Below are 18,941 nucleotides of genomic sequence, written 5' to 3' on the forward strand. Positions count from 1 at the left end.
GAGATACACCGTGGAAACAGGCCCTTCTGCCCACCGAGTCCACACTGACCAGCGATCCCCGCACATTAACACTATCCTACACCAGGGACAATTTTTACATTTATTCCAAGTCAATTAGCCTACAAACCTGTACATCTTTGGAGTGTGGGAGGAAACCGAAGTTCTCAGAGAAACCCCACGCGGTTTTGGGGAGAACGTACAGACAAGCGTCAGGATGGAACCCGGGTCTCTGGCGCTGTAAGCGCTGTAAGGCAGCAACTCTACCACTGTGCCACCGGGCCGCCCTAGAGGGTTACCTTTCGGGTTGTTAATGGTGCTTCAGCAAGGAGCAGTTTTGTTCCTGTTTCAAATCTTGCGTCAAGGGGCCCAGTGACGGCACATAGCACAAACCACACTGAACACTTCAGGCCAGTGAAATTAGCCACAATTCTTACTTTGCTCTGTTGATTCCATTTCTCAAGGCTGGGAAATAACTTGCACACAAGCTTGTGTTTTTGCAGTTAAGCAGGTAAAAATTGAAATTCTTGATCACACAATGTTAGAAATTTCAGAATACACAGTATACACATTTGCTACAATAATACAAGTCAGTAAGTTGTACTTTACATAGATCAAGCTTTTACATAGCTCAAAACAGCATTTTCATTGTTACATTGTGCCTTTCTCCCTTTGCTATCATTAACTGGTTCCATAATTCTGTGCACTAATTAATCTTACAGCAGTTAAGAATTCTTAATAAATCCAGTGTAGTATCCCTGTCCGCCCCGCCAACTTTCAATCCGTCTCTCTTCTGTAGATTCTGTCTAGTTCATTTGGTACATTTATAGGAAGAGAAGAAAATATTTTCAAAAAATATATATTATTCTGTAAGGTAGGAGCAGATAGGTATTTACATAATAAACTCGCACTGCTACAGCAGGCAGAATTGTGCTTGGATCGGGGTGTGATGTACACTGATCACCACTGTGGCCAGCCCATCTATCACCACCACAATGCTATGGAATCTGCTGTTTATTTACAAGCTGGAACCTATAGGAACAAGAGTGTCGGTGAGTGGTGGCTGTGTGACCTTCCTGCGAAGCAACTCCCTGCCCTCGCTGCACTGGAGGTTGAGCGAGCCAGGCTGGCATAGCTCACCAGGCCAGTCCAAACAACAGACTCAACAAAGCACACGTGCTCATGTAACTGGGGCCATCTCCATCTGCCTTGTGGAATACCGCTGTGCTTATCCAGTCATTGCGCCGCCCTGCATCACAATGACCAGGGTCGCTCGCTAAAGCCACTTTTCAATTGCCAGTTTAAAGTATATCAGACCACTTCTCTGTAAGCGTCGAGCCTGTTACACCTACTGAAGTCATAATTCATTTAGTTTGAGTCAAGTAAATGCCAAACATCAAACTCATATATTTATGCTGTGAATGTGTTACATGGGTGCGGTTGGATTGATGTTTCACCCAGTAGTTGCTGAGAAACCAAACACTGATTGCCCTCCCCAATGGTCAATTGTGTTGGAATGGACTGCACACTAGTCTCTGCTAGACATCTCACTCACTCACAGCTATATGTGATGTATCAAAGGCAGGTTTACTGGTGCAGAGCTGTAAAGCACTTGGATCCAAATATAGTCATACAGCACAGAAATAGGCCCTTTGGCCTAACATCCAAGCTGACTAAAATGCCCCTATCTAAGCTGGTCCCATGTGGCCATGTTTGGCCCATATCTCGCCAGACCATTCCAAAGCATATCCTCCATTTTATTTTCTGTAGTAGTAGATGAAGGGGGTCAAATAATCTGGGAATTAATCTGATTGTGTCTTCGATCCCCGGAAGTATACGATACAGAAATAGGCCCTGTGTGGCCCACTGAGTCTGTGCCAACCATCAACTCTCCATTTACACTCATCTTATTCTCTTCCCATTCCCATCAATCGCCCTTCCAGATTCTAGCACTCAGCTATAAGAGGCCCTGAGTTGTATCAGAACTCTGTGGAGTTCGGGGAGCAGCTGAGTGTGGTAGGGCTAACCAACGCACAAATATCCAGTCACACAAAACTGTGCCATTTGGAAGTTCTCCCCCAACCGCTCCCCTTCCACCCACACCATCAAACTTAATGCCCAGACTGTGACAGCTCCTAGAGCTAATGAACAGGCAGTGGAAATAATGCAGTGCAATGCAGCTGATTTCTGAAGGCAGACTGTCCCTCTAGATTTTAATCTTGGGTCTATCACAGGTCTCTGCTGTTTACTCTGACAGGCAATGAAATTCAGTCTAACTCTCCAGTCGCAATTAATGGTCATTCTTTCAACCAACTGGGGTAGGTGCCCAGGAGCACAGGGCTTTGTTTTGTCCGTGTTCTTGTTGTTTCCCATTTATACTCCTAAGGAAGGGCAATTTTCACCGAAGCCACAAATTGCAAGTCTTACAGGAATGTTGGTTGTCTGTGGCAATGGCTTGCCTTGAAAATATTTCAGGCAAAGCACAAATATATAACAAAATGTCAAGCATCCTCGAGAGACAAGTAACTCTTCCTACACTAAGGGCCACATACTCTACCAGGGCTTGAATGGACGCACAGTGGTCGATGGCAATGCTGGAGTAATCTGCTGTAGCAGCTCCACTCAGCTGCACTGGTATAAAACACCTTGACATTTCTTGCCACTTTTGGTAGAAGTCAACGAGGCATGCAGAACTACAATGCTGTTTTTCCCAATGTAAAATGTGTGCCCTGGGGTTACGAACCATACACCAGTGGAAACAGTTTCACCTCCCACATTAAAGCTAAGCCTTTCATCATTTGGTATTAACTTGCAAGAAACTGATGATGGCCTGGGATCTCGATGCAATTCCCAATGACAGTGGAAGGCCCTTACGCGTATGAGGAGGTGCCACTGACTGGAGTGCCAGTGCCAATGTGTACAGCAGTGCCAATTGTGCAGATGCTTCATTCCTTTCTCCTTCCCTGAAGCAAAGGGGGCAGGTTCAGTAAAACCCAGCTGTGAAAGGTCAGTGCTCCTGACTCTGATCCTTTCAGGCATCCGAGGCACAGCAATCCATTACCATCGGTAATCAGTATAATACACACACTAAGTTTGTACTGATATGCTTTACATGGCAGCCTGCAATTATAGTGTTAACACATTTTTAAAAACATGCACGCGCACACACACATTTTCACATATGTGCTGACATGCCAGGAAAGGCACACAAACTTGTAAAAAGAGCGGTGGTAATTACAGGGCATGCACTGGGATTCTGTAACCAAATTAGATTTGGACCAATAACCAGGACCTGTTTGTCAAATACTGACCTCGGTTTAAATATCTCGCTTTCTGCCACTGAGCTGTTTTAGAAAAATATTTTGTTTTTACATTGCAAGGTTCATTTTGTTAATACACAAATAATTTTCATGATTCTTTTCTGACATACGGAACTGTGAATTAAGTATTCATAAGAAATGCTCCTTTCTAGGGGGATTAACGGCATCTGTCAATATTACAGTTCAGGGGAAGAAGATAATGAGAAGCAACAATATCAGGGCTACTTGGACCAGACTATCAAACACAAGACATATAGCTGACCATAGCTGGCAATGGTTCACTCTATCAGCTAGAGACACTTAAATACGGGGACAGAAGCCCTCACGGAGGTACAAATCAGTGCCCTGCTCTTGGGCATTATAAAGGGAAGGATGAAGGAGAGCACCTGAGTGAATCTGGGAGGTGAGCAGATGGCTATTGCAGGAAAGGCCACCAGGCTGGGGAGAAAATCTGCATTAATGCCTGCAGTCACTCGAACCAGAAACTATTTGGCGAGGACAATGTTGTAGTGGACCTTGCAGCAGCAGAATGTTCAAAGGTTTTTGAGGAGAAAGAATAAAAAGTTCTAAAGGATGAGACAAATTTATCGCCCAGCAAACATCATTGCTAATAGCCCACAGAAAGGATGCAATGACCTATGTGATTACACAGCAAATGCCAAGCCTCTGCAGCTATAAATTAGAGAGAACCAAACCTGAACAGGAATGTTCAAAATAAATTATTGATTTAATTGTACTTGGCGCTGCAATAAATCATGTGTCCTTGGGCCAAGGTCAGACTTTCCAGAGACTTGGCCGTTGCAAGATGGCACTGGAACATGGCGACTCTGCGTGCTGTACCTGAAGAGGATCTATTATACTTGTGTATAGTATGATCTGAATGGATAGCACGCAGAACAAGCATTGCACGTCATCTCTGTGCACATGGCAATAGGTAAACTAAACGAAACAATGCCAAAGTGGAATGTCGGGGGATTTGGTTGAGTACGCATGCTGGATCATGGTCCACTGGAAATCATTAAAAGCCAAGTTCCCACATGGATACTGATGGGCAGAAGGCTTCACCCACGAGGAATTGGTGGCTACTCTGCACTTAGAGCCAACAGCAGGTTTGGATTCTCAAACTGCATGGAATTCGATCTTAAGGTTCAACCCAAACGTGGTCACCTCCGCAGTCTGTGGGAACTACAGCAGCTTGCATTTACATAGCACCAAGAGTGTAGTGAAGGAAACCCTCAAGGCACTGTACAAGAATGTGGGACCTGGAATCCTGTTGGCACATTTGGTTGGCACCAACTTTCAGATGAGTTCTGCAGCTTTACCTTTTGCCTGAATAATAATAGGAATTATAATGACCTACAGTTGTCTTTTGTGCACCTGGAAACAACATTTTCTTGCGTTTTTAAGATTAGACATTATTGTGTTAAGCTTGGGTGGTGATACAGGTAGTGTCCTCTTTCTATGTGGACCACCAGTCATCTTTGAAACTTGTAGACATAGACTGCAGATGCTGGAATCAAAGTGCTGGAGGAACTCAACGAGACAGGCAGCATATGTGGAAGGGATGGACAGACAATGTTTCGGGTCAGGACATTCTTCAGACTGATGGAAACATTTCAGGTCGGGTTTTTAATCTAAGGGGCTTGTGACTGCCTGTAAAACGCAGCACTCGAAGGTTAACCGATTCTAATCAACGGGTATTTTTACATTGAGTGCAATTATGAATCTTCAGCAACAGTAGTTTGTAGATCTTTGTCCAGTGCAACTGACCTAGAACCTTCTCTTCCGTCAGCCAAGCCAGGTCGACATATTGTGCTTTAACTCATTTAAGTGCTCGTTGCAGGGTCAGTTGAAGCCGACAGTGTGGGAAATATCTATACACATTTTATAAAAATAAAAGGAATAAATGCAGTGTCTTTTGATGCCCGTGGTTAGTGTTCATAGGTACTTGGTTAAAAGCTGCCAGCATCTTGCCATGATCGCAGCTGCAGGTAATTCAGCCTGAAGCCAATCCTAGGGGTGTTCACCCTCAACCAGGCCCTGGGGATCAGATGCAGCACAAGTCTATCAGTGTCCATTCCTGCCTCTAACATGGGCTTCCCAGTCAGTGTTCCCTGGGCACCTCCAGCCCGCGGCAGTGCAGAGCTCTCTGCTGGGACCGATGGCCTCACTGTGGAAAGGAAAGGGACAGCTTCCAGAAGCACTCTGGTCAGTCTAACATAGCGTCCAGTTGATCAGCGAGGTCATCAAACATGCTTCCGATGTCATCCAGGATGTTGCCGGCAGACTTCGTGGACTTGGAGCTGGGGGGAACAAAGGCAGAGGCGGCAATGAGAGAGGACCAAATATCTGCTCGAGCAATGTAAAGAGTTGGTCAAAGTCTGAAGAAACCATCGCGGACATCCACTAGGGGCAGAATACCACCCAAGGTGACAGGGCAGGGGTGGATGCTGAGATAGCATCGCACAGCAAGGGGAAAAAGCCCTTTGGCCCACTGTGTCTACACTGACCATTTACACTCATCGTACTTCCGTCCCATTTTATTCTCTTCGCATTCCAATCAAATCTCCCCGGACTCTACCACTCACCTTCACACTAGGGAACAATTTACAGTCAGCGATTAATCAATCACCCACATCTTTGGGATGTGCGTTGAAACCCACAGGGTAAATACGCAGACTCCACACAGATAGCTCTGGAGGTCAGGACTGGAGCTGGGCTCTGGGAGTCGTGAGTCACCAGCTTCACCCATGTCCATCCCTTCCTCTGGCAGGGTTGCACAAATCTAAATGCCCCAAAACAGTAGTCACCAATTAACCCAGTAGCAGCTTGGGGAGAAAGATCGGCACCTCAAGTGCGTAAGGCCATCTCACTGCTACTTTGACCCCATGTCCTTGGTTGCAATACTGTGCCCATGAAACTTAACGTGAGCTGGGTGAACATCATCGCTTCTCAATTCGTGACATATCCCTGCTTCCTGCACTTGGCAGCAAAACCTTCTAAGTATCACCACACCTGCTATTTCTGTTTAAGATGTCCAGCATTCACCCCCTGCTCTCCTGTAATGTCAGATAATTATTCTGCACCCATATCTTTCCTGGGCCATCATTTTTTTTTCCTGAACATCTTCTTTCGCCTGGAAGCACCCCACCTCCCTCCATCTGTCACCGAACCCTTCCGCTCCCACTTCATCATAGAGCCTCCTTGCCATTCCTGAGCATCCTGAGCAGGTTCACCTGTCACAGATGTCGCCTGGTTAGATGTATTTCCGGCACATTCAGTTTTTGGTTATTACATTAATTACAACCAGCTATCTGAATGCAGGGGACGAGGAAGCTATGGCATAGTTCAATCATCAAAAAGCCTTGCGAAGATGCCAAACAAAAGATTAGCATCCAAAATCAGGGGTTATTACATTTGCATGGCTTGAGGATTGGTTAAGGGACAGAAAGATTCAGAAAATACAGTTCACTTTCAAGACAGCAAGATATAGCAAGAATGTTTCTGCTAACTCTCCATGGGTCTTGGCTGCATGCAAGTTCCATGAATGACATCGATGAGCGCACTGCGTACATTATACGCAGGTTTGCTGATGATCCAAAACTAGATGGGAGCGTAAAATATGAGGCGCATAGAGAGTCTGCAGAGCAAGTGGGTAACAAATTATGTATCACGAGGAGGAAAGTTAACATTTGTGCTGGAAAAATAGGAAGGCAACTTTTTCTTTTCCCCAGAAAGATGAGATGAATAGTGTTGAGATTTAAAGTTCAGGAAATCCTGGTAGCAGAATCACAAGAAACATGCAGTTAAAGTTAACATGCAGTCAAAGCAAACAAATAGGAAATCAAACATTATGAGGCAGATTTCAAAAGAGGATGGGAGTGTTAGATCAAGCCATCAACCTGGGGCTTGGTGAGACCCTACCTGAAAAACTGGGCTCAGTTTTGCTTTCTTTATCTAAGGAAGGATGTATAGGGTTTAGACCTGGAGGGAGTGCAATAATGGATGATTAGAGTGATGCGAGGAGTCTCCTGAGGAGAGATTAGACCTTAACATTTAGCTGACATCTACTTGGTGATGTAGACGATGAATGTTTGTCGGAGGTTCAGCCACTCAGGATGGAGAGGAGGAGACATCTTGTTACGCATTCCCTGGTAGTCTCTACTCTGGAGTGTGGACACGCAGTTGAGAAAAATGTTCAAGACAGATATTGAATAAGAGGGTAAGAGAATCACAGAAACATGGAAAATAGGTGCAGGGGTAGGCCATTCGGCCCTTTGTGCCAGCACCGCCATTCAATATGATCATGGCTGATCATCCAAAATCAGTACCGCGTTCCTGCTTTCTCCCCATATCCCTTGAATCCGTTAGCTCTAAGAGCTAAACCTATCTCTCTCTCGAAAACATCCAGTGAATTGGCCTCCACTGCCTTCTGCGGCAGAGAATTCCACAGATTGACAACAATCTGTGTGAAAAAGCTTTACCTCATCTCAGTCCTAAATGGCCTACCCCTTATTCTTAAACTGTGATCCCTGGTTCTGGACTCCCCCAACATCGGTAACATTTTTCCTGCATCTAACCTGTCCAATTCCTTAAGAATTTTGCATGTTTCTATAAGATCCCCTCTCATCCTTCGAAATCCCAGTGAATATAAACCCAGTCGATCCATTCTTTCATCATATGTCAGTCCCGCCATCCCAGGAATTAACCTGGTGAACCTACGCTGCACTCCCTCAATGGCAAGAATGTCCTTCCTCACGTTAGGAGACCAAAACTGCACACAGTACTCCAGGTGTGGTCTCACCAGGGCCCTGTACAACTGCAGTAGGACCTCCTTGCTCCATGACTCCAATCAAGTCATACAGGAAGAGCAGAGTATTTCTTTTAGAAAGATGAGTTGGCGGTAGAAGTTAGGATAGCAGATCTGCCATGAAGTCACTGATTGGCGTGGCAGAATGTTAATCTGTTCCTTCTCGTCGGCCTGCTGTTGTCCCAGTTTGCCTCCTCTCCCCACTGTGGGATGGATTACTCAGTGAGGGGTGTATCTACGGTGCGACAGGAGATGGGTGCTCATTGCCACTGGTTACCTTGCTCTGCCATTATCCTCTTGAGTCAGTTTCTGCTCCACTGCATTGAGCGCCGCCTCCAGGCAGCTGCTGGTCTGCTCCAGTCGCTGGTGAGCACGTGCCGCCTGTGGGACCACCATGCCCTCCGTCAGCCTGCTCGCGCCAGCGGCCGAGGCTGTGGGCCCTGGGGCACCCGCTGGGCCCGGCAGCTGGGCATGGGATGGGAGCCTTGGTGTGGTGGGGCTCGGTCTGATGACCTGCGGAGACCTGCCAGCTCTGGGACTGCTGAGTTGGAGGCCTCGGGCTGGGGCAGGCTTTGGGGGGATGGGCAGGCTGGGCAGAGGAGACTGCTTGTGGCAGGCTTCTGAAATAAAAAGAGACCAAACAATTACCAATCTGCTTTGCTCAGAGTCAGAGTTGTGCAGCATAGAAACAGGCCCCTTGGCCCACCATGTCAATGATGACCATCGCGCCCACCTGTACACTGGGCTGCATTAATCCCCCATACCTCTACGCTTCCTCATTTAAATATCTGCAAGATGCATGTTAAATAGACAATAGACAGTAGGTGCAGGAGGAGGCCATTCGGCCCTTCGAGCCAGCACCGCCATTCAATGTGATCATGGCTGATCATTCTCAATCAGTACCCCGTTCCTGCCTTCTCCCCATACCCCCTGACTCCGCTATCCTTAAGAGCTCTATCTAGCTCTCTCTTGAATGCATTCAGAGAATTGGCCTCCATTGCCTTCTGAGGCAGAAAATTCCACAGATTCACAACTCTCTGACTGAAAAAGTTTTTCCTCATCTCCGTTCTAAATGGCCTACCCCTTATTCTTAAACTGTGGCCCCTTGTTCTGGAATCCCCCAACATTGGGAACATGTTTCCTGCCTCTAACGTGTCCAACCCCTTAATAATCTTATACGTTTCGATAAGATCTCCTCTCATCCTTCTAAATTCCAGTGTATACAAGCCTAGTCGCTCCAGTCTTTCAACAAATGACAGTCCCGCCATTCCGGGAATTAACCTAGTAAACCTACGCTGCACGCCCTCAATAGCAAGAATATCCTTCCTCAAATTTGGAGACCAAAACTGCACACAGTACTCCAGGTGCGGTCTCACTAGGGCCCTGTACAACTGCAGAAGGACCTCTTTGCTCCTATACTCAACTCCTCTTGTTATTGTTTCTGCCTCCACCACCTCTCTGACAGCTAATTCTAGATACCAAATGTTCAATGTGAGAAGATTTACCCCTCAGATCCCCTTAAACCTCCTCCCTTAAAACAATGCCCTCTGGTTTTGGACACCCTACCATGGGAAACACACACTGGCTATCTATGCCTCTCATAATTTTATCTGCCTTCTTCATATCACCTCTCAGTCTCCATCGCTCTAGGGAAAAATATATATTTAATCTCTCCTCATAACACAAGCCTTCGAATCCAGAGGCAAATTAGATTAACCAAAGGACTACGTTGGCAAGGGACCTTTTATGGGCTTCCATTGCATGGAGCACATCAGGGATTTGTTTCAGATTATGGTCATTATTACCAAATAGCAAACGTGCCGGCTCGTCCGAATAATACACAACGACAAATGGCCACTCTGTAGTAATAGGATTGGCAGAGAGACATATTAGCCAGAGTTCAGAGTACTCCACTGCACTTCTTCACAAGGAGAACTCTTGACGTTGACACGAGAGCCTTGCTCCACGTTTCATCAGCAGCCTCCACCCTTCCCTAGTCCCTGAAGAAGAAACTGCAGCGGGTTCTGTGGGCTGTTGGCAGTGGAAGGGTTAACAGCTTAGCCTGACCCTGAGATCGCCTCAGCCCAGCACCTGGTCAGCTTGTTGTCTGCAATGGCAGAGCTCCAAATTCCAGGGCAACTCCACATAGTGCTATTGGAAGATCAATCAACTGTGGAAGATACACTTTGGTTTTCCCAGTGCAACGAGATGTCTGCAGTGTACATTATTATTATAGCATGTAACATTATTATTATCATAGCATATAAAATTATTACTATAGCATTATTCAAATGTGCCACAAATGTATTGGCTTGAGAACACAATACATGTAACTGAAGACACGTACAGATTGTATTATGTTTCCTGTATTATGTTTCCTGTATAATATTTCTTATGAATAAGATGTTTTGGGAAGTGAGCTTGGTCACATCAGCAGTAGGGAAGCTATTGGAGTTGGACGATTCTTCACAATAGGATTGACTCCCATTTGGAAAAGAATGGGTTAATTCGGGACTGTCAGCATGGCTTTGTACACAGCAGGTCATGTCTTACTAACTTGAGCGAGTTATTTCAGGAGGTGATCGATGAGGGTTAAGCAGTGGTTGTTGTCTACATGGTAAGCCATTTGATAAAGTTCCCCACGGTAAACTGATCCAGATTAAGGTGGGGAGAAAATCTGTTTACCCAGATTAAGAGTAAGGTGCACGGGATTAACAGTGACAGGTCGTATGGATTCAGAACCGGCTTACTGACTGACAGCAGACAGAGGGTTGTGGTGGGAGGACAATATTCAGACTGGTGGTCTGTGACCAGTGGCGTTCCACAGGGACCTGTGCTGAGACCTCTGTTGTGTGTGATATATATAAATGACTTGGACATAATCGTGGACAGGTTAGTTAGTAAATTTGCAGATGACACCAAGATTGCTCGGGTCCCAGATTGTGAGGAAGGTTGTCAAAGTATGCAGCAGGCTATAGGTCAGCGACAGAAATGGGCAGAGAAATGGCAGAGGGAGGTAAACGCGAGCAAGTATGAGGAGTTGCACTTTGAGAGGTCAAATGCAAGGGGAAAATATGCGATTAATAGCATGTCCCTTAACTGCATTGATGTACAGAGGGATCTTGGGGTCCAAGTCCATATCTCCCTTAAAGTGGCAACACAAGTAGATAGAGTAGAAAAGAAGGCATATAGAATGCTGGCTTTCATAGGTTGACGCATTGAATGTAAGCGTCAGGAATTTATAATGCAGTTTTATAGGACTTTGGTTCGGCTACATTTGGAGAATTGCATGCAGTTCTCGTTGCCCCAGTGTCATAGAGTGATACAGTGTGAAAACAGGCCCAACTTGCCCACACCGGCCAACATGTCCAAGCTACACTGGTCCCACCTGCCAAGGTTGGTCCATATCCCTCCAAACCTGTCCTATCCATATACCTGTCTAACTGTTTCTTAAATGTTGGGGTAGTCCCTGCCTCAACTACCTCCTCTGGCAGCTTGTTCCATACATCCACCATCCTTTGTGTGAAAAGGTTACCCCCTCAGACTCCTATTAAATCTTTTCCCCTTCACCTTGAACCTATATCCTCTGGTCCTTGATTCACCTACTCTAGGCAAGAGACTGCATCTACCCGATCTATTCCTCTCATGATTTTATACACAATGCAGAAAAGATGTGGAGGTTTTGGAAAGGGTGCAGAAGGAGGTTTGCCAGAATGATGCTTGGATTTGAGGGGATTAGCTGCAGGGAGATGAGGACACCCTTAGATTGTTTCCTCTGGAACATCGGGGGTTGCGGGGAGACCGGATAGAAGTATATAAAATTAATAGAGGCGTAGATAGGGTAGACAGTCAGAACATTTTCCCAAATACTAGTGGGCACAGTTTTACGATGAGAGGGGCAAAGTTTAAAGGAGATGCGTGGGTTAAGTTTTTTTACACAGATGGTAGTGAGGCCTGGAGTGTGCTGCTGGGGGTGGAGGCATATGGATGGATATGCAGAGAACAGGGGGATATGGATTATGTGCAGGAAGATAAGAATTGTTCTTGGCATTGTGTTCAGCACAGACATTGTGGGCTAATGGGCCTGTTCTTGCACGTGCTGTTCTATGCTCTAACTTCTATGCTCTAGCCATTATTGATCTGGCTTGCAGTTCCAACGTGGATCAAAGCCTGAGTTTGAACCCGCAGATTGCCAACTCCCCCCATATATTCCACAACACTGCTGATGTTACCTGTGGCCGGCGTCCTGTTTGGGGAAGACCTGTTGGAAGCAGCCACCGAGCCGGTCTGTTTGGGAGTTTGCTGGAGGTAGGGGAGGGCTGGTTTGGGAGACAGTGGGGGTCTGAGTGTCTGATTGGTTCCCTTCTCCAAGGACTGGATGCTCCTCTCAATCTCAGCGATCCTGAACTCCACACAGGCGTCATCGTCCAAGTCAGTCTTGAGGTGTGGGCCGGAGTCCACAATGTGCACAGCCTGGGCCTCTGCGTATCGAGGCCCGCAATGCAGGGGCGACAGCTGCTCCGGTCCGCTCAAACCTTCTGCCGTCTCCTTCTCTTTGGCCTTCGGCCGCCGTTTCACCGTGTCGGACTCTGTCAGGTTGAACTCGGGAACCTCCGGTTGCCTGGGAGATGTGTCGGTCATGTCATTCGCCAACTGGCCTTCGAAGCCTGGCTTGTCCTGCACTCCCTCCACGCCAGCCTCAGAGTCCACACCGGCCTCCGCTCGGTTGGGGCCATTGTTTGGCTTTGGCCGCTGCTTGATGGTCAATATTCCCTCCTCAGCAAAAGGTATACACTCGCTGGAGCTGTTCTGAGACGATGAGGAGGCCTCAAGGTCCCCTATCCCCAGTTTGGGCTCGTCCTCTGTATCCAACATCGCCTTCTCGCCCTCCTCCGTGACTCCGGCCACCCCCAGGGCCTCCACGCTGACCGCAGGTTCGCTGACGGTTCGCCACCGGCCTGCTGAATCACTGGCTTTCTCCGGCAGCCCAGGGGTGACCTTGACCGACACGGACATGCCATGGCAACGCTCAGGGCTCTTGGGAACAGTCCGCTGGCTCTCCTTCCTCACTTCCGGAATCTCCTTCTTCTCTGGTTTGGAAGGTTTTGGCAAGGCCAAAGGCTTGGCCTGGACTCCAGGAGAGCCAGTCAGTTCCAAGAGGGCAGCAATGCTCCTCACGTTGCCCTCGATGGGATCCCGTTGCACGGGCAATCCTTCTACCAGGTCGGGAGCGTTGCAGGGGGCAGAGGTTGGGCAGGAGACCATCTCAGGCTCAAACTCCTGCTCGTGGGAGCTGGACACGGAGCTCAGGCGCTTGGGGGGAGGGGGCGGAGGTCCCTTCCTCTTCCCTCGGATGGCGAGTGACTGGCTGCGGATGACGTTTTTGTCCATTGGGCTCTGGGCTTTGGAGGCCGCGTAGCGTCCCGGGCGCCGGGTGAGGGTGGCATAGTAGCTGACGGGCCCAACGTCCAGCTCCTCCTCATCAGGCTCACCGTCTGACATGGCGTAACGGGTCAGGCTCTGAGACCTCTTCTTTGGCTTGCGGCTGCTGCCGTTGAACTCCGTGCCCGGGCTGGGATACTGCAGAATGGGCATGGTGCTGGGCAATGGCGGCCCATCGTCCAGCCCGTCTCCATTGGTGACACCACACTGGGTGTGCAGGTAGATTAAAGCCTGGTTGACCAGCACCTGGGCTGTGGGTTTTGGCATTTGCAACAAGTGCTGGGACCTTGGGACATTCTGAGCTGAGGCCTTGGGACGTTCCAGTGTGGAGGAGAAGACAGTGGGTCTACTTTTGATGGGAAGCTGTGGGTAGACCAGGCCCAGGCCTGCCTTCCCTTTACTTGGAGTATGGGGTGGAGTGAAGCTCGGTGATGAGGGCAGTGGGTACTGTGATTGCAGTATCTTCACTGGGTTTGGTGTGGGCACCCCCTTCGGTGGGGCAGGCCTCTGGTAGTGGTCTCGCCCTTCTGGCCCGTTTCTTTCCTTGTTCGGGCTGCCTCCAATGCAGTTCCCCAAAGCCCTGCCGTTATCCTGGCTTCGACCCACAAGCTGAGCGGGTGTGGTGTCCCGAGAGTGGCCAAGGAAGGTGGTCCTCCCACTGCTGCCGCTGCTACTGCTGCCGTCCCCGCTGCCCAGGCTCTCCTGAGACTTGCTGTCTGACCTGGTGCCCCTGAGAACGTTCTCCTGGGAATGGCCAGATCCTCGGGATCGGATGCCGATGCTCTCCTGACTCCTGGAGATGGCTCCAATCTGCTTCATTACGAGGCTCTCCTGGCAGTTGTAGCAAGGGTTGGACATGGCCGACTGCAGCTCGTAGCTCAGCTCACTATCCTGGAAGGTCAGCATCTTGGGAGTGTGCGGAGAATGACACTCCCCGTTCTCCCCCTGAGAGGGCTCAATGGTGACAATCTCCAGTGCCCTGGGAGCCTTGCGCCGCAGTGTCTCTGTCTTGGCCTCCACCTCTGCTTGATTTAGAGCCTTCTGTACATCCAGCAGCTTCTTCACTGCGATCATCACCTTCTTCTGATGCCCTGCAAAAATGCACAAAGTCACTCAAATGGCAATCTCTCGGCCATACGGTATGGTTAAGACATACTCGGGTTACAGACGTCAGCACAGACTGGCGGAGGGAGGAGCTGTCAGGGGACCCTTGGCTCAATGGAAAGCAGTCGAGACCTCATGCACAGATCACCAAACGGCGCTAAGTGTTGTGCTTCTGACTGCAAGGATGAGAGGAGATCTTATCGAAACGTATAAGATTATTAAGGGGTTGGACACGTTAGAGGCAGGAAACATGTTCCCAATGTTGGGGGAGTCCAGAACCAGGGGCCACAGTTTAAGAATAAGGGGTAGGCCATTTAGAACTGAGATGAGGAAAAACGTTTTCAATCAGAGAGTTGTGAATCTGTGGAATTCTCTGCCTCAGAAGGCAGTGGAGGCCAATTCTCTGAATGCATTCAAGAGAGAGCTAGATAGAGCTCTTAAGGATAGCGGAGTCAGGGGGTATGGGGAGAAGGCAGGAACGGGGTACTGATTGAGAATGATCAGCCATGATCACATTGAATGGCGGTGCTGGCTCGATGGGCCGAATGGCCTCCTCCGGCACCTATTGTCTATTGTCTATTGCAACGGGTCGGAAGCCATTCTTACCCAGCTGTGTGATTCCAATCTCTTGCAGATCCTCCCAGGTGATCTCACTGATGAAGGTGATGCTGTCGTAACCGTTATCCACCAGTTTCTTGTGGTACTGAGGCAAGCCGATGGCACTCAGCCACTCAAACAAACCCACCTGCAAGACAGAGTAGCCGAGGGTGAGCAGGGTGTGGATTCCAGATTCCTCATACGTTTAGTTCAAAGGAATGCTCTCCCCCTATTCAATCCCTCTCTATACTGGGGTACTGATCAAAGATAATAGAGCAGAGCAAGGTAGACCACTCGACCCTAAAACCGTAGTATGTCATGACACCATTTTAGTAGGCAGAAACTGGCAGAAACATTTAAAAAGAAAAATAGTAAAAATCTGTGAATTGATTGATGAGATATTTTCTGCGTTTTAATGGTATCATCACACATACTGTTCCCCCAAAGCACTGGTTACACTGCGAGAGGCATAGCGAATGGTGGGTTTTGCCTACTAAAATGGCGGACGTTCCGCTCCTTCGCGTACTACACTTCAATATAGGCGATTTTGACGGAGTGGTTCATCTTGCTCTTCTAGTATCTTTGGTACAGGTACAGGGATCCTTTGATGCATTTTGTGCATAGTGGTCATTCTTTGCAGCTTAATCCAATCACTGGCAATGACTTTGAACACTGGAAATGTTATAGCTGGGTTCACTTATTCTACATGCCTTCCAAATTACCTCTCTCAGCAAGCCTTCAGGAGACAGAGACTGAGCCTAGCGCGGCCCTAAGACTCTTAGACATATTGTGATCGTATCATATTGCTTCATATCAACTCGATACCGGTGTGCGTGTGCCCTTTAATGGAAACCTTCATTCATGATGCCAACTTATCACAAGCAGATGAATAAATATAAACCGCCGGCTGACAAGAATGATTCCAGGAATGAGTGAGTTTGCATATGATCAGCGTTTGACCGCACTGGGCCTGTACTCGCTGGAGTTCAAAAAGGTTGAGGGGGGACCTCAATGAACTTAAATAATGAAAGGTATAGATAGAGCGGATGTGGAAAGGATGTTTCCACTGGTGGGAGAGTCTAGGACCAGAGGTCATAGCCTCAGTATTAAAGGGCGGTCTTTTAGAAAGGAGGTGAGGAGGAACATTTCTTTAGTCAGAGGATAATTAATCTGTGGAACTCATTGCCACAGTGGGCTGTGGAGGCCAAGTCAGTGGATAGTTTTAAGGCAGAGATAGACAAATTATTGATTAGAACGGGTGTCAAGAGTTATGGGGAGAAGGCAGAAAAATGAGATTAGGAGGCAGAGATCAGCCATGATTGAATGGCGGAGTAGACTCGATGGGCTGAATGGCCTAATTCTTCTCCTATAACTTGTGAACTTGATGAAGCATAGGAGAGAGAGTTGTCAAGGATGCTAGCTGCTGTTGCAATTGTACAAACATTCAGGTGTCAAGTAGGAATGGTGCTGCAACTGATCAAGGGACCTGAGCCGATTTCAAGGCTTCTTCACAATGCGTTTGATGCATTATTGGGCATTGACTGGGAGAATGAGCAGAGGTCATGCACAGCAGATCTCACTGCCAGAAGAGAGAGGAATTGGATGCGGTACCGGACCAGCGATATTCAGGGAGCAATTCCCCTACCTGAATCTCAGCAAGGAACATTGTGTGAAATGCCAGCACGTTGGTAAGGATATCCTCATGGCATCCACGAATACAAACTCAAAGCAGGCCAAGGGCTGCATTGCCAGTAACAACGGCATGGCCTTCTGCACACATCCCTTCTTCCAGATGAAATTGGTGATCTCTCTCACTAGGTGAGGGAGATCACTGAAGTTCAACATTCCAAGGGAACTGAATATACTTTGTGTCTTTTTGCAGAGAAGGGCAGTAGATGGAATAACACCTGAACCATTATTTCCACATCATCCCTCTGCATGTGCAGGTCCCAACCATAGAAACATAGAAAATAGGTGCAGGAGGAGGCCATTTGGCCCTTCGAGCCAGCACAGCCATTCATTGTGATCATGGCTGATCATCCACTATCAGTAACCCATGCCTGTCTTCTCCCCATAACCCTTGATTCCACTAGGCCCTAGAGCTCTATCTAACTCTCTCTTAAATCAATCCAGTGATTTGGCCTCCACTGCCCTCTGTGGCAGAAAATTCCACAAATTCACAACTCTCTGGGTGAAAAAGTTCCTTCTCACCTCAGTTTTAAATGACCTCCCCTTTATTCTAAGACTGTGGCCCCTGGTTCTAAACTCCCCCAATATTGGGAACATTTTTCCTGCATCTAGCTTGTCCAGTCCTTTTATAATTTTATATGTCTCTATAAGACCCCCTCTCATCCTTCTAAACTCCAGTGAATACAAGCCTAGTCTTTTCAATCTTTCCTCATATGACAGTCCCACCATTTAGAAATTAAACCACGCTACATTGCAAACAGACGTTCATGATTTACACCCGTAACTCAGCCTTTGCGGGCTCCTGGGGCTCTTATACTCTGCTACGCCGGTGGTTGTAACAGGTCTCGGTGGACAGCTGCCGGCTTTCAGTGGAAAACACTGCAAGTGGCCTTCGAGGAAATGTCTGAGCAGCTGTGAGCCTGGAAGCCATGTAGCGGCTGCCGGGTCATGACATGAGCTACTGCTGACCTGCAATGCTGATCGACACTGGAAGCACAGTGGCAAAAGTGTTATCCCCCTTATTCCTATCAATGGTATTAATTAATTAATAGGAGTTTAAGAAATTATTACACACTTTTATTTCACTTTTTTAAAGATAGTTACGTGGTACTATAATTGAAATTTTCATTCCACCAAAGGGAATTTAAAGGGAGCAGAGGAAACAAGATCCTAATAAGTTTAAAAGGAGTGTGGAACTTGGGCCCTGGTGAGTTGAAGGGTCTGTGACACAGCTGTAGATTTAATAATTGATAAGCCCAAAGCTTATCAACAGTCCGCTTTTGGTTATTAAGGCTTAAAAACGGATCTCAATGAATTGGACATCAGTCCCGGGAAAGGTAGATGGTCAATATGGGCTCAGCTCTCTTAGTGCTCACTTCTAAAGCCATGTGGGTGAGGGCAGTATCCTCGCTTTGGGAGGGGGACTCAGAGGAAATCTGGTTCATAAGCAGGTTGATGCATCAACAAGAGAGCAAAAAAGAAAGGTGAGGAGAGATGGTGGGGGAAGATTCTGGTAGGATTAGCTCTGGACACCACATGGATAACTCACTGGTTTGTAGTCGGGAAGCCACTCCGGAATGCTCAGCTTGCCAATCTCCGTCGAAATCTTCTTTCTGTGACCAGGTTTCGTCACCCCAATCGCTGTCAGGTCCTGTGTGCAGGATGGTGCTGATTAGTGTTGATCACATTAGCCAGCTGTGGTGAGCACCCACTTTGCTGTGTGGTTTCCAAATCATGGCAGACCAAGCCACACCCTGGGCTAGGCAGGGCAGCAAATGCCATGCAGGGATTCTTCAATCAAGCTTGGTACTTTGTATTGATTTTATGTATATGATAACAGTGTAACTATCCTCCACTCACTGTATTTTTGTCTGGCTAAGTTACCTTGCTTTTATTGGAAGAAGCTTTTACTTTAGACTTTAGGGACAACAGCGCGGAAACAGGCCCTTCGGCCACCGAGACCACGCCGACAAGCAATCACC

General features: G+C 47.7%; 1 protein-coding gene across 2 annotated transcripts in view; it reads right to left on the reverse strand.

Annotated features, from left to right (window-relative positions):
• Nucleotides 1–510: 510 nt before the first annotated feature.
• Nucleotides 511–18,941, reverse strand: part of caskin2b (CASK interacting protein 2b) — a 208,091-nt gene continuing 189,660 nt past the window's right edge. For both annotated transcript variants that reach the window (XM_078401164.1, XM_078401163.1), the window contains exons 17-21: nucleotides 18,509–18,610; nucleotides 15,280–15,418; nucleotides 12,360–14,660; nucleotides 8,405–8,747; nucleotides 511–5,620 (exon numbers count right to left, since the gene is read on the reverse strand). In XM_078401164.1, the coding sequence (XP_078257290.1) occupies nucleotides 5,527–5,620; nucleotides 8,405–8,747; nucleotides 12,360–14,660; nucleotides 15,280–15,418; nucleotides 18,509–18,610 (2,979 nt within the window). In that variant the 3' untranslated portion in view covers nucleotides 511–5,526. The remainder of the gene's footprint in view (nucleotides 5,621–8,404; nucleotides 8,748–12,359; nucleotides 14,661–15,279; nucleotides 15,419–18,508; nucleotides 18,611–18,941) is intronic.

Source organism: Rhinoraja longicauda, chromosome 6 (assembly GCF_053455715.1).
Source record: "Rhinoraja longicauda isolate Sanriku21f chromosome 6, sRhiLon1.1, whole genome shotgun sequence".
Classification (NCBI taxonomy): Eukaryota; Metazoa; Chordata; class Chondrichthyes; order Rajiformes; family Arhynchobatidae; genus Rhinoraja; species Rhinoraja longicauda.